The sequence below is a fragment of the Bombus pascuorum genome, chromosome 1 (assembly GCF_905332965.1).
Source record: "Bombus pascuorum chromosome 1, iyBomPasc1.1, whole genome shotgun sequence".
Classification (NCBI taxonomy): Eukaryota; Metazoa; Arthropoda; class Insecta; order Hymenoptera; family Apidae; genus Bombus; species Bombus pascuorum.
In genome coordinates this window covers 6,715,512-6,730,552 of record NC_083488.1, presented here as the reverse complement: position 1 = coordinate 6,730,552, position 15,041 = coordinate 6,715,512, and the positions used below count along the sequence as shown (strand labels likewise).

The window sequence follows — 15,041 nt, the reverse complement described above, 5'->3', positions numbered from 1 at the left end:
TTAATTTGTTACACAGTCGTTATAAGCGATCTCCTTTCACTCGAGTTAAATATATAATGGAACCTATTGTTACTACCTGAATCGTCAGAAACTGTTGAAGTGGTCACCACTTCCGAGAAAACTCTACATCTGGTCTTTTAGTTTTCTCAAGCACTGAAGCCATCGACAGCGTATAGACAAAAGACTGGGTCGAAGGCAAATCATAAACAGTAGATAGGCGACGTTGGCTTCAGGGTTTTCACACTTTAATATTTTATATATTTTCTACCTTACAATTTATCCACGCGTTCCTTTGTATTCCCATACATCTAATAACCTCAACACAAACGCTACGAACTTTTCGAACAATCTGATGTTCGTCCAGACATATTTCTCCAGATACACGCCAAGTTAATCGCGCTATTACCGTTGACACGGTGTCTGCTACGCAGATGGGCTAAATTTAATTTTATCGTAAACTTCACTGCGCGTCCGCGAATGAGAGAACGTCGATAAATTCGAAAGCAGCCCAGTGAAAAAATCTTAATCTACGATTAATTGGTACAAGAGGGGTCATCGGCTAATCTCCGTTTCGCCGCGCGAAACCGGAAACTTAATTGAAAACTCGCGTCTAACGAGTTCCGCGATGCGGGTGGCATGTCCACCCACCTAGCTCGTATTCGTGCACGCGTATTCAAGAGAACGGTTCGCGCATATTTCTCCGTGCACCACGGCTTACGTCCGGCTGATCGTACAATATATGATAATCGATGATGCTGCACGACAGGTTACCGCGAACGAAACACGATTCATCATTGGACGGAACCGGGCTGAACTCGAACACCGGGTTATCATTTCAATACGAGCACCACTTTTTTCCGTAATTAATATTGATTAATTGATCGAAGCGCGTTTAATGATTGTCAATCAGCCGGCCATTGTGCCGCTGTCTTCGCCGCTTTGAATTCGCGTAAATGATGGCGGAACGCTTCCTGCTGATAGCATTTCCGATAGCCTCGACCTGACCACCTCCGGGGATTGATGAATTTTCTAGTTGATTATTTTAGAAAGGCGCGATAAAGATCTCGTAACGCAAGGTCTCGTATGTGGAAGGTTTTGGCGCCGTTCGTCGCTCAAAAGATGACATTCGAGACAGCACAGAGATAAAAAAAGAGAATATTTTGATCGAGTGATTTTTAAGAAAAAAGAAATGGAAAATAATTACGGAACCGACGCCACTTGCTACGTTTGAACGTATGCAAGCTTCCGATAAGCGATTTTCAGGAAGTTGCGAAAATTGAACGGTAGTAATACAGTGGCAATTCCTGTTCCAACGATTGCATTAATTTTCCAGACTACGACTATGATGTTCCGAAGCGACTTTGCCAGTGAATTAATCGAATACGGTTTGTTCGCCACCGGCGATTTCCACTTATCTCTCTTTACCGCCTCGTTCTGTTCGATTGCTGGCAGCAGCGCATTAATGTCCGCTTATTATCCCTCAATTTGGCAGATTCGAAAAATCCACGGTACAAACTCTGCCCATAAATCGGCGGATTAACCCCGCGTTTAACATTATCAATTACCCCCTTGACTGTAGACTCGCCGGGTCATGAAAGTCTTTGAAACGTGTGCGCTCGAGAGAAAGGTGCTCGTAAACGCAAGGGAAGGAAGCAAGAGGAAAACGTGGAGTAACGAAGACGCGGAGAAGGGTAGGAGATGCAACGAATAGGAAGGCGAAACGTGATAAAACCGCGTTATTACCGGTAATGCTCGGGGTTAACTCGGCATAGGCGAGGCGTTGATGGAAGAAGAGCAAAGTTTGTATCAAGGAAGACGTTCTGTATAGGAAAGAGGAAGATTTTCCAACGATTCACAAATTTTCTCCAGGACGAGAGAACGACACGCGAAGTAATATTATGTGATGCGACATTTTATCACGACTTTGACTAAGGAATGACGGCACGTAACGATTGGAAGAAGGACAACGAAGCAGGAAGAATCGGACACGGGTTAAGGAGCTAGACAAGCGCTGTCAGAAATTTCTGACGACTTCGTGCTCCATTAGATACCAAAGATCATAGACCTCGAGCAGAGCCACGGCAAGAGTTAATAACCCTAACGAGACGTCCAGAACACAGAGATTCAGAGAGGGAGAAATAGCTCGCGTATCGGTGGGGGAAGAAGTGTCCGAAGCAGAAGCTAATTAAGCGAAACCGCCCGTACTGGCAACGTACAGAAATTACGGTTAATAATACCGTGGTGGCGCTCGCTAGCGCGAGTACACGTTCCGAGCTCGACCGACTGTATTCATAATGATTCCTCGATACGATTGGACGATCGGCCTGGTCGTAGTCTTCTGCCGAGATTTCCCTAGCGATAAGGGCTGGAGAACACGAGGGCAGGAGATGGTATCTGTAACGCTGACTTTTATACTAAAATTTTCCGTGCTGAATTCCAGGACCATGGAAAAAGCGTTCCTGGAAACACGCGTCCGCCATGCATTACGATCATCGTTATTACTCGTATCGAACGGACGACTGCAACTTTCGAAAGGAACGTATTACGCTGCGAGCGTAACGCGATTATAATGATTAATTCGCTTATCGCGAGAACATCTTGGACGTTTTCGACTCGGTAACTCGCGACTTCTCGAATACTAAAAGGGAAACGGCTTTGGAGCGCGGCACGGCGAGGCGTGCGTGCTGTGTCAATCCCAATATTTACGACGTCTCGAATTCAAAGGTCGGTCAGCTGAAATACGAGGCTGCGATTCAATTAAAAATCAATCTCCGCCACGATCCATCAAACCAACGAAACATAGGCGGGGGCACACGGGTTCGAGTTCGTTTTCCACTCATGCATCTTCGGTCGAACGCGTTTCTGGCCAGCTGGCGTGCACCAGAGCAACCACAACGGCCGTTTGCATAAATCTCCAGGTCGTTGATTCACGGCGAACAACGATAGGGACTCGCGTGCGTGCGTGCGTTACGCAATATTCCGCGTTGTACCGCGCGCTGTGCCGCGAACACGTCGTGTCTCTCCCACCGAACGAAATCGATTACCTCTTAATCCCGTTATCTTGCACGGGTTTCTTCATCTCTACGAGAACCAGGAAACCAAAGTGGCCTACCTTATGAAAAGATCGAAATCCAGGACCGAACTGTATAAAGAGATTGTCGTCGAGTAAAAAATATAAAATTTGAAACTTTACGATAGTCGGTAGTATCGTTTAAAGTATTCTGTGTTTTTTCTCCAGTCAGCCACCGGATAAGCGACAAATGAAACCGGTTTCCCGATACATCCGTGCTCCGTCGAATTGCGTACGCGCGTCTCGTGACTCGCGCGACTTTATCGAATTCTCTAGCGAGATTTTTACGCCAGGAACAAGATTTCGAGAACATAAAACGTCCGTCGGTGAACATGGATCTGCTCCTTCCGTGTAAGATGTATACATTCGTGCTACGCGGATTCTAAATACGACAGAATACTACTTGTCGCGGCATTAATTTCAGCGGGACGCTCGATTGGCTATCATTGGTGATTATTTTGGAATCAAGAAAAGTGTCTAAGAAATATTTACGGCGCATCGCATAAGGTAAAAGGTCAACGATATGAGTACGATCGTTCTTGGTAGCTTTTAGCCGAAGGGGGTGAACGTCGATCCCTGAACTTTGGTATTAAATGCGTTTGAAATAATTTGTTCGAAGAAAATTCATCATGATTAATATTTCTCAATTCTTTTTTGCTCCTTTCTTTCTCAAATTAATGAAATAAAACTGTCCACGTTGAAAATAAGTAGGAGTTACGAGTACGCGGTTGGATCGAGAGAGGGGCAACAATGTGAATAGCGATTGAAGAAAAAAAAAAACGAAATGGAGGGGAAAGGGAGAAGCTCGATTAAATTGTAAAACGCCTCATATAGAAACAGATAGCAGCAGCCATTTAGCCGCGTTAATCCACCTTGATGTTGTTCGTGTTCGATGGTGTCCGATCGTGGAGGCGAACTTTTTCTCTCCGCCGGAACAAATTGCGAGTAACGAGTAACGATACCGCGGCGATTTCGTGTACTCGAAATTACGCGGCACTAATTACCAGCATTTACCAGCAAACGAGCCATTACCACGTAACGAGGTAAGCCTTGGAAATTACAATTTTACATCGATTACGTGGCGATCGAAACGGCGACTCCGATAATCGAATGAAAGACGCGCAGATGGCAACGAACCACGGTCAAAAGTTAAACCATCGTGTCAATATTCCACAGTCGTTCCAAGCCAGATTGCAGCATCGATCGATCGCGAATCTATTGGCCTCGCCGTGTATTAATTAGTAACAGTAATGTCACGGACGAGTTTGCATGTGGCCACGTGGGTGAGCGGTCGAGAGAGAATCGATGGGGAGTGAAAGTTAGTTCTGAAGCAAAGCAGGAGAAGAAAAGTGAGTAGAAATAGATCGAAGAGGAGAGGGGAAAAAGGGATGAGGAAAGATAAAAGACGAGCTAGGAGCTAGGTCAAGAAGGAAGGCGAGAAGAAAAGTATAGATGGTAGATAAAACACGGGTTGGGACAAAAAGTAGTAGCAATCGTAATTAGCGCAGTTCTTGCGGCAGGTAGTTTGCGGTAGGCCTGTGAAACGATTGAACTTTCAGCTAAATTTCCTTTCAACCCCGGGAAACATTGCTCGCAACCCGTGGCTTGTAGATTAGCAGAGTTTATAACGGAAGATTTACGACAATGTTGCACGGGTGCCGAGGCACGTCGGCATAAATCGCACGTTTAAATAATATATACAAGTGGAAAAAACTGGCGTTAATAACGGCCGACTGGTTGTTTTCCTCGATCGTTCGATGCATCTGACCGCTCCGAGCGGTATACTATACCAAACGCGTGCTTTTATTCTCTGACTGAAAGTGGTATCGTTTCCTTAGAACCATATATGTCACTCGCTGGATAATCTACGATTCCACGAAATATAGTAATTAACGGGCAACACTAACGAACTCGAGCTATTTTCCACATTTATGCGTCGGCCAATGAATTAACGATCCATTGGACGTTTCGTGTACATAAAGCTCGATGAAATGACGAAATACTCTTAAATAAATGAGATTATAAGATTGCCAGTGTTTCAGGTTATTCGATGTTACGCCAGTGGTCGGTTAATTAATATTCCATCGTTCTTTTTTTCTTACAGTGTCGCCGCCTTTGCCGCCTCTGGGAGAAACAGCGTGGGAGAGAAACCGGGAACGAGAGCGCGAGAGGGTGCGAGAGAGGAGCACGGAGAACGAGCACAGGGAACGGCAGCAAGAAAGAGAATCAGGGATCAGAGAGAGGGAGCCGCGGGATCGAGAAAAGGAACGGGATCGCGATAGGGAGAGGCAAAGGGACAGGGAAAGGGACAGAGAGCGGGACGTGTCGGTCCGCATGATGGAACCGCTCGATCCTGTCTTCGTTTCCCCCTCGGCGGCCCTACTCGCGTTACAGAGGATAAAGGAAACGTCCCTGTAAGTACTTTTACCGATCGTATCGCGGTAACCGCGGCGAACGAGCCGATTTTTACCACGCTCTTGACAGATGTGTAGCAGGGGGCGCATACACCTTCGTATGTACGCTTTTTTCTTCTTATAAACGAGCAACAGGATGTGCTCTATTATCGAAGAAAGTAGAACTCGGAGTATACAACTGCTGGCTTATTCCTAGAAGCAACATTGTCGACCGTATCGTGCTTGAAGCAAATTAAGCGTTCCGATTCAAATTTTATATTCCAGTGAAAAGATTACGTTGCAATATTTACTATCTTTTCTCGCATCGTAAGAACGTCTGCGCACACTGTACATTCACGAAGCTTCATAGAAATTGGTAATAGTCCTTAAATACGTGACAGCTCGGAGTAGGATAGATTGAGAATCTAACGTAAGCGTCAATTACGCCATTGAATGGAGTCGACAAAGGATTTACATAGGCTGCCATCCGGCTAGCCAGGGCTGACTTTATTATCAGTTTACAATCGGTCGAAAACAGCAGGATATCGCGGCCGGTCGGTCGCCGCGCCGATGCGATGGTTACGTGCCGTCATATTTCATCGAATGTACAAGCACGTCCAGGGTTAATAGGACGAGATCGTGCACCCGCTGTAAATCTCGTTTAATTTGCTCTCGTGCGCTCGCGAGTGTCTTTTCCATTGTCAAGCGAGCGTTCTGTGCCCGATCTCGGCGAAAAGACCCGACGTTAGAAAACATAGTAATCTCGTGACACCCGGGTGCACGCTAACAAACCTCATTTCATACAGAGCGTCACGATTTCTTTCCAACGTGTGTACGTCTGTACCGACTGGATGACGAGTCTCGCGGATCGCTGTGAATAATAATTTTACCTAGTCTTTCAGTGCCACGATGACGGACGATGACATAACGGTCTGTCTATCCTTCTATCTCGGAATTCGCCTCTTGATCCTTGCTTCGGTGTCAATGACTTTATTAGAGCTTCTGAACGGCCCTCGAAGTCCTTAGGCTAACTTCGCTGTCGTTCCTTCTCGTTTCGTTTATGGAAACATTTCGTGCTCGCAAATGTGGACTTATATGGTTATATAGTACATTTATTCCGACTTTAACTCTTGTCACTGTAACCAACAGTTGATATAACTGTGAATTTACGTTGTTTCGCCCCTCTGGACAGATCGATGCCAATAATGGTACCCGCGGATCGTGTCCGTAGATCACGCGTACCGTGAAATCGTCACCGGTATCACGGATCGAGGCCTGTCTTCTCGTGTCCCAATGCCGTTAACCGATAGTTATACTTTACGTTTCTCATAAATCTCCACCGGTTGGTTCGTTGTCTGTTTCCGTCTCGATGTACGTGCACGCTGGCGACTTCCATACGCGAGCCAGGTACGCACGTGTACACGCACCGTTGTACATCGGTACCCGCATGTCAGGGCCCTCCTGCGGAGGAACTGCCGCAAGCTTACAGCAATACTTCACGACAAATGTACTTTCCAGTTCCTCCTTCGCCTTTCCAGCGAACCACGCGGTTACGGCTTCGTCTTCGAAACAATGATCCATTTGGTAGTCCTCCTGTACACGCGGTGCAAGAGATTTCGACGCCAAGGAAGCTGATGGAATTATCGCGGAATAAATTGCCGCCTGGATTCTGTATTGTCGTCGGGAACTATGGGCATATTAATTATCACGAAGAAAGAGCTATGCTACGAGTTTACGACGTGGCGGTTTCTGAACGTGTTAACGCGAAAGTGATTTATTGCTGATAATTCTTTAATTATTTCGACTATTGCAGTATCATAAATAGTATCTTACACTATCGATGCAATCCAAACTGAACCAGATTAAATTATTTGGAGAAGATTCAAGACAGCTTCACCGATAGTGATTTTTCGACTAGTATTTGATATACCAACATTAGTATAGCATATAATATACATATATAGCTGAATGCGCCAGTTATAGTCCACTCAGTGTCAAAGGTGGAGGTGATTTTGAGTGATTATTCTGACGAGGGGACGTTACGTAGTCAGTTGTCCAATAAATCACATCAAATCTACCTTAAATTTATCGGAAATTAGTTAGAAATTATTTCTATTCCCACCTAAGATCCCAGTTCTTGGTTTTTAGTCCCGAAATAATCATAAGAACTATTTTAATCCCCTTCCCTGGTTTTATTTCAATTTCACTTATAGACGAAGACCGCTTATTTTCATCTCCTGATTAATCTTTTTTAGCATCTCTCCTCTCTATACAACTTTCTTTAGAGCGTTTATTTCTACGTTGATGTAATAAATAATTCCCAATTTTCTTTCAATCTAAAAATCCAATTTCAAATCTCAGAAAAGTCCCGAGCTATGTTTGCGGTTCGTATAGTTTCTACGTTGTATGAATAAACACCGCAAGTATAAAATATCCGACGCGGCTTAAAAATAATATCCCGCTGTGTATCGTCTATGAAATTACGCGATCTTCCTAGGTGTGAAACCATCAGAAACACCTCATAGCTGTGTTCGAAAGAATAAAGCCATAAACGCAGGTCGAGGTCGTGAAAATCGGAAAATCATGCGAGAGGGTTTTGTTCTCCGGCAGCGGGAGGATTGTCGGGATAGAAGCGAGTCGGATTATCGCGAGTAGAAGCAGATTTATGCCAGTTTAAACAGCGAGCTGCGGGTCTGGTTTACGGCACGAAGCGTGCGAGGCCAGGCTTCGTCCGGATGAAATATGGTCTGGCCAGGGATGCGTCAGTGGTACCACTGGTGCCGTTTTATCCAGTTAACTTGAAACGCGAATTCCACATGGTTTCGAGGATAGAAACGCGTCAACGTAAATTCTTCACACGTGGACTGATACCGATTCTGAAATACGATCGCTTGATACTAGAAACATCAGACTAGCTTTCAAAAAGATCAATTCATAATTTTTCATAGAAATTTTACAGATACATTTTTGCATCGAGAACGGTATCGTTTTACTGTCTTGAGCTAGTTGCTTCATCGAATCAAATAAAGTTGTGAGTACTTTAAATTATCTTTTTAACGGTTAGCCGCTACGATCGATTAGGCGAGACAATTGACCGTAAGCACGAATTTGGCTGCGAAACAAGTTTCGCCGGGTGTCGACTCGCAAGATTGATCGATTCGACACGCCTCGCTTCTTTTTAGTAGCTGGGGACGAGGTTGAACAGCCGGTGCACGTCGTTAGAAGAATCTTTTAGTCGATGATCGTGGGTTATCTCGAATCGATAAGAAGAGGTGATTCCAGAGTCGTGAAACGATTATCATTGCTTAACGAGAAAATCTACAGCAATTAGTCTGTTTCTACAGTTCTAATTTATCTCGTATTTATTTAGTTTTCATTTGTTCCTTTTTACAATGAGAATATACATATGTATCATATGAAAACAATGAAGATTTACAAGCAAACAGAAAGAAAATAATTACAAAAGTTATATAAGTTCCCGAATAGACTTGACAGGAGCATTACGTATCATTTTGCTACTTTTAAAATGAACGCACGGAAGTTTCAATGTGCTTTTATGATTAGTTACTCGATGATCTAAGTGCTTTAAAATTATAATAAACTGCCGCGTAAATTGCGAGCCGATTGCAAACGATAATGGAGTATCAACGTTTACCCTCATTGGCCACGGTATAATGGACAAATAATTCATGAATATGCATGGGAATGGAGTGCAAAATGGACCACGTTTCGACGAAGGGGCTTGTGATTTATGAATGCATTTAAAGTGTACGCGCCACTACAGGCTTACGTACGATATCAAGGCTTTGAAAAGAAATTTAATAAAGAGACTTGATACAATTACATAACTATCGCTGCGATTAACGATTACTACTTCTTGAACTACATTCGCAACGAAACCTTCTTAAAAGTTTTCGTTTAAAGAATTCTATCGAATCAAAATTCCTTCTATTAATTCATATTTCAACTTCACGTTTCTGTACCTATACAACGAAAGGTAAGAATTTAAACATTTTCGCCTTCGTTGTCTTCAAATTCCCACGAAAGCTACTATCTGGTCATCGATCGATAACTACTGATTATTACATACTTCGAAATCTATGAATCCGTTATGGAAAATCACAGGTCGTCATTCGAGCACTTGAGAAAATATATGCGGCTGATTGACAGCTCTTTTAATACGACCATGTAACTCGTACATCCCGTTAAAAGATCTGCGACCAACCATTCCGTTGCTCTGTGTGCGCTTCCATGTAATCGCGCAGATTAACGTAATGACCGCCGCTTTTTTCCCTCCTCCACACCAGCAGCCAGAGCTCGTAGTGTTATTCATAAGGCAAATTCTTTTTCTCTAATGTGTGTACACCGACGTATTTGTTCCGTGATCGTTTCACGTCGTAAGCAATTTCACTCGTTCTTCGTTCGAACCGGTCATAACGCATCGGAACACATCGATCAATGAATAATGCATACCAAAAACTTTCTGTATAAATCCATGGTGAATGCGGCCGGATCTGTCGGAATCTCCCCGTCGACGAACGAGAAATAAAGTACGATGGTTGGTCGATAGTCGTACGCAGGTAAGATAAAATAACGATGAAGACGTCTTATCCATATCTGAATTGAAATCACGGCGGGCGATCGTTCCTCGAATTTCTTGCCGCCCTTTCGCTCGTTGTAATCAGCGTCGCTGCGGGAATCGGACATAGTTCGGTGAATCGAACAACGATACGCCGCTAAAAGGTGGTCATTCGCTGTCAAACTCGGTTTCGATTGTTTCGCGTATTGTGTAATTGGCCAAAGAATCTTTTTGTTTCTTCTTCTTTCGAAAGGCACTTCTTTTAGCGAATTAAATCAAAGTTGACCGTAAATGTATCTGAAGATGTCTGTTTGAAATTTCAGGGTGTTTCACAAGCGTCCCGCGCTGGCGAGTGGGTTAGGAATCGGCGGCAGAGTAAACGCCGGTGTTGGAGGAAACGGCGGTAGTTTAGCGGTGGACAACGAATGCGGCGACGCGTTGAAGAGACGCAAAGTTCACCGATGCGACGTGGCAGGCTGCGACAAAGTGTACACGAAGAGTTCTCACCTGAAAGCTCACAAGAGAACTCACACCGGTAAGTGTAAATATTAAATTAATACTTTCACTTAACTTGATGCAACTATTTTACTTAATTTAGCTTAAATCCAAGTAGATTCGAAGCTAGTTTTATTTTTACCCATTTTTATTGTTTGGTACTTCGATCAAGCCCTATGCGCTTGATTGTCTAGCGATGATTCACGCACGCTAGTCATAACGATCACGGACGTAGAATGCGAGTTTCGTCATCCTCAGCTCCGGTCCTTCTTTTCTCTCACCGCGAGGGATCACGCCGGTTCATAGGTGACGTTACCGTTTCAAGGTGACGGCGCAAGGTGTGCTCACAATTACGAGAAGAAACCGAGCGAGCGGCGCGTAACACTTTGAACAGGCGACCGACGAACAGAGGCTAATTGCTGGGACAATATTCCCGTGAATGGCTCGTTGTGATTCCACGCGGTCGCGTTTCTTTGCGCTTTCGTTGCGTTGCACAAAACTCTGTGGTCTGATATTCCCTGCGATCCGACGCAAATGGTAAAAGGAAATTCTCCTTTTTGTTCGCCGCAATTCTGACCTCGCTTTAACGTGCTCCCTTAGTCATTAGCCGATCTTCCCACGTTAACCCCACCGAGGGCAGTGTTATTAACAAATAAAATAGCAAGATTCGTCCCGATATAATACTTAACTCTAACATATAGCCGATGGTTAAACGGCCTGTCGCATTGGATGGGTCAACGAGCCGCGACCGCGAGCCATTACTCATGGACCGCCTTTGATTCTCAGTCGAGATACTCGAACGGAAAAGCGCGGTGAACAGAAGTCGCGTTGATCACGAGGGTACACGTGACCGGCCGCGCGATTTCAGGAATTTTTATCGATACTCTATGCGAGAGAAGGATTCGGTAGCTTGGCTGTTTGCTCACGCTGCTGTTTGCGACGTTCGCCGAATGCCAAGCATATTCGTCCCATAGAGTGGGTTTTTCAAGCGACCAATTGGAAGTCTACGAAGAAGAGGGTCAGGGGTCTTCGACATTCGCACGGCGAATCGTATGGCCTGGTGCCGCTTAGAAATTCGATAGTACGGCCAAAGTGACTACACGCTGAATACTATCCATCGAGTATGCATTTTTAGACGCGGCCCCCGCGTTTCGTTGGTACAGTCATAGCCGGCCATTTATTATCGCCTCGCGAGAACCTGGAAGAGGTCACACACCGTTCGTTTCTCGGTCTATACACATCGCGGCGGCCACAACCACACATGTGTGTACACAACGTCGAAGGAGCCGCGGCTTGAAGAATTTCCGGTGGATAGGTACCTTCGTGAAGGCATTGCCGCCGTCTACAGAGTGCAGAGGCGGCGGGGAGAGGGCGTGGTCGTGAGAACCAGGATCTTTTGTCTGGTCCATGGTTCAACCAAGACGGTGTAACCGCGGTGCTCAACCTGGCCCGAACGGTCGCGGCCGTGGGATTCTCATGCGAAAAATTATAATTCCGCCGCGTTTCTCTACCATGGATGTTAGTTTTAGAGACATAATGGGACGTGAGATTTCCCTTCCTTCTTCCGTTTGCTTTTAACTTTCCAACAATATGCTTCTACTCCGTTCTACATATAGTTAACGACAAGAAAAAGAAAGTGACAAAATACAGTACGAATTGGTATGCTGTTATGGGGCTTAGACAGTGACAACGAAGACGATGTTAAATGTTAAATTTCATTTAAATGTCAGAGCCGGGTACGTTTGTAGTACGTCGTATAGCCACGCTTGCTGTAATAATTGTTTCAGCGATTGTGCAGCACGGTCGTAGAAACGTGGACCGGCATGTCTATCCATCATTCTAACACCGCGATATTATGCAGCCATCGAGATATCTTTACGATGGCGGATATACTGGCACTCTGGATGTGGGAAATGCCAATTCATTGATTACTGTAATTTCTACCATTCCACAGCATAAATCGTTCTACCGCGGATCGTGCTCGCGGCGAAACGGTCGCTCCGTCTGCTCCTCCAAGTGTTGGAATTTGTCTCGTATGAATAACCTATTGTTCCCAAAGGTCGGCGGAAAACGGGGTTATCAGAGGCGCCGTGGCAGTTTTGCTAAACAATTTTACACGCGGTTTATCGTCTGGTGAACTCGCGATAACTATAGTCGTCGTATGGAATGAAGGTTAAAGTAGATGAACGACGGAAAAAGTTCAAGAATTCAAGGGTACTTGAAAATTGGAGGCTTTCTGATCATAGAACGAGTACCGAGTGATCGATAACATTTGCTTTTAAAATGCACAGTTCGCAGCGCATAAATCTCTCATTTATTAACGCGATTTCTCTTAAGTTAAAGTTAGAATGAAATTCCGAAACTATCAAAAACAAGAAAGGCTTTCCATTTTTTACCACTGACAACTCGGATCGTCGGTTGTCGAGCGCCATCGTTCCGAAATCGATCGGCTCCCACAACCAACAAGCCGAAAAACAGCGAATCGAAGCCAGCTAACCATGATTGATGATTCTCACGGCTCGAACAGTAGAATTTGCATCGAATTTATATCGTGCCGCTCGCAAACTGTATAATGGAGTAATAGCGGGCCGCTGCTACCGCTTTCGATATCGTGTATCTTCCCGAACACACGCCACGAACATCGGAAGTTACATTGTGCGGCCAGGGGAGGCGAAATATTACGAGGATGCGGTAAATGCCGGCTACGGTTCTCCATAATAGCGCTGCCGCTTTCACGATGCGCTGATCGACGTGAAACACACCCGCAGCCGGCGCTAATAAATACTTAATCCCTAGATTATCCAAAATCGCTCGATTCGTACGATACGATCGTACTTAGTCCATGAATGGCGTACGTAAAAGAACGAGGCGACATGAGAATCGCTAGATGAAATAACGTGACTCTTGATAAACAACGGGAGTTTCCGCAAAATCTCGTGTATTAATTAAGGCGTATTAGCCTCGGTATAAACTAGACAACGAGCTCTCCGTGTATCGAAGGAAAACACTGATTTCTCGTTCCTTCGTGGACTCAAGGTATATCAGACCTACCATTAACAATGTACTTATGCATCACTGTTCGGGACTACGATTACCTTTGCGGAGCACAATTTCCTTGCGAGCATGATCTCCGTATTCTTGTTATCTCGAAGCCGCTGCTTTGAACATGGTTTTAAACTAAATTCCTTTTTTTTTTTCTTTATTTCGATCGGCCATGGTCGGTGGATTTCGGGCCGTTCCGCCACGGGTAATTTGCCACGATTATCGGTATCGCGGTGATTATCGTTGCGATCGTAACTTGGATCTCTCTTTTATTCTGCTCCTTTCAGAAAAGGGAGAAATACGTTGGCGTTATAGCTGGTGGTTATTCAAGAATCAGCGATGATATGCTTCACCGTGAGAAAGAATGAAATTACTAAATAAATTGGTTGTGTAAACAAAGTAGGTAACAGTAAATGCTAAACCATACGACTCGGAATGAACATGTTTTCAATGCAGCTACCCATACGAAGAAGGTAGCAGAACGGTTTCTCAGTGGGTAACGCGTTAAAATTCATTAGTTTCCTCGGTGTGTGTCTTTCCTATCGGGTGCAACATTAATTGAAGTAACCGGTGATCAAAGGTATATACGGTTCGAGGTTTATTCTCAGCTAGGCCTATTTCTCGAATCGAGCGAGGCAAACACAATTAAAGCTGTTCCCAGCGGAGACACGCTCACAAATATTGCTGTTAGGCAGTCGGCGATTATTTAATTCCCTTCAAAACCAGCTAAGTCTCGGGAATCCTGAACTCGCCGCAACGTTAATGGTGGCCCGTTGATGAATCGGCTTTGGTGCGGTTAATTGAAGCTTCTCGAGTAACGCACGAGCATCCCACTGTTATATTTTATTAAAGCACGATAACGGCGTAAATAATGAATGGCGCGTAATGACCGCGATTAAATTGAATCGCGCGTCCGCGAGTTATTACATCGCTGCAGTATTTCTTGCCGCTAACGAGTGTTGTTATTTACAAGAAGCCCGTACACCGCGGGAGTAGCTGGAGGGCGCATTAGGCGGACACCACGCAGAGTTGACAGCGCAGCGTCTACCTTTCTGTATCTACAACACCACCACTACCAACTTTCGTTCTTTCTTTCTTTCTCTCGCTTCTCTTCCTCTCATTTCTCCCTTTCTTTCCCCTTACATTACTTGTCAGCTCGATGCTCGTTACCGACACGCATCGCGACGCTTCGTCCCGCTGCTTTCTCACCGGACACTCGATGTAATAATTATAGGGGCAAAAAAATAGAATACTTTGAGATATAGGATTGTGAGAAGACAGGATGATGGGAGTTAATTAGGAGACCTTGGAAATTCAATTCTAAGACTACCGGAGCGGTCACGATTACGACGTGGCCATCGTGGGTAATGACGAGGACGTCGAGGAATGGCGATTTATGCTTTCCAGGAAAATTGCGGACTTAATCAAAATTGATACGTCTCGAACAATCACGCGATCTCTT

General features: G+C 44.8%; 1 protein-coding gene across 3 annotated transcripts in view; it reads left to right on the top strand.

The window, feature by feature from the left end:
- Nucleotides 1-15,041, top strand: part of LOC132916107 (Krueppel-like factor 6) — a 256,545-nt gene that overhangs the window by 232,088 nt on the left and 9,416 nt on the right. For all 3 annotated transcript variants that reach the window (XM_060975912.1, XM_060975895.1, XM_060975903.1), the window contains exons 4-5: nucleotides 5,175-5,484; nucleotides 10,366-10,577. In XM_060975912.1, the coding sequence (XP_060831895.1) occupies nucleotides 5,175-5,484; nucleotides 10,366-10,577 (522 nt within the window). The remainder of the gene's footprint in view (nucleotides 1-5,174; nucleotides 5,485-10,365; nucleotides 10,578-15,041) is intronic.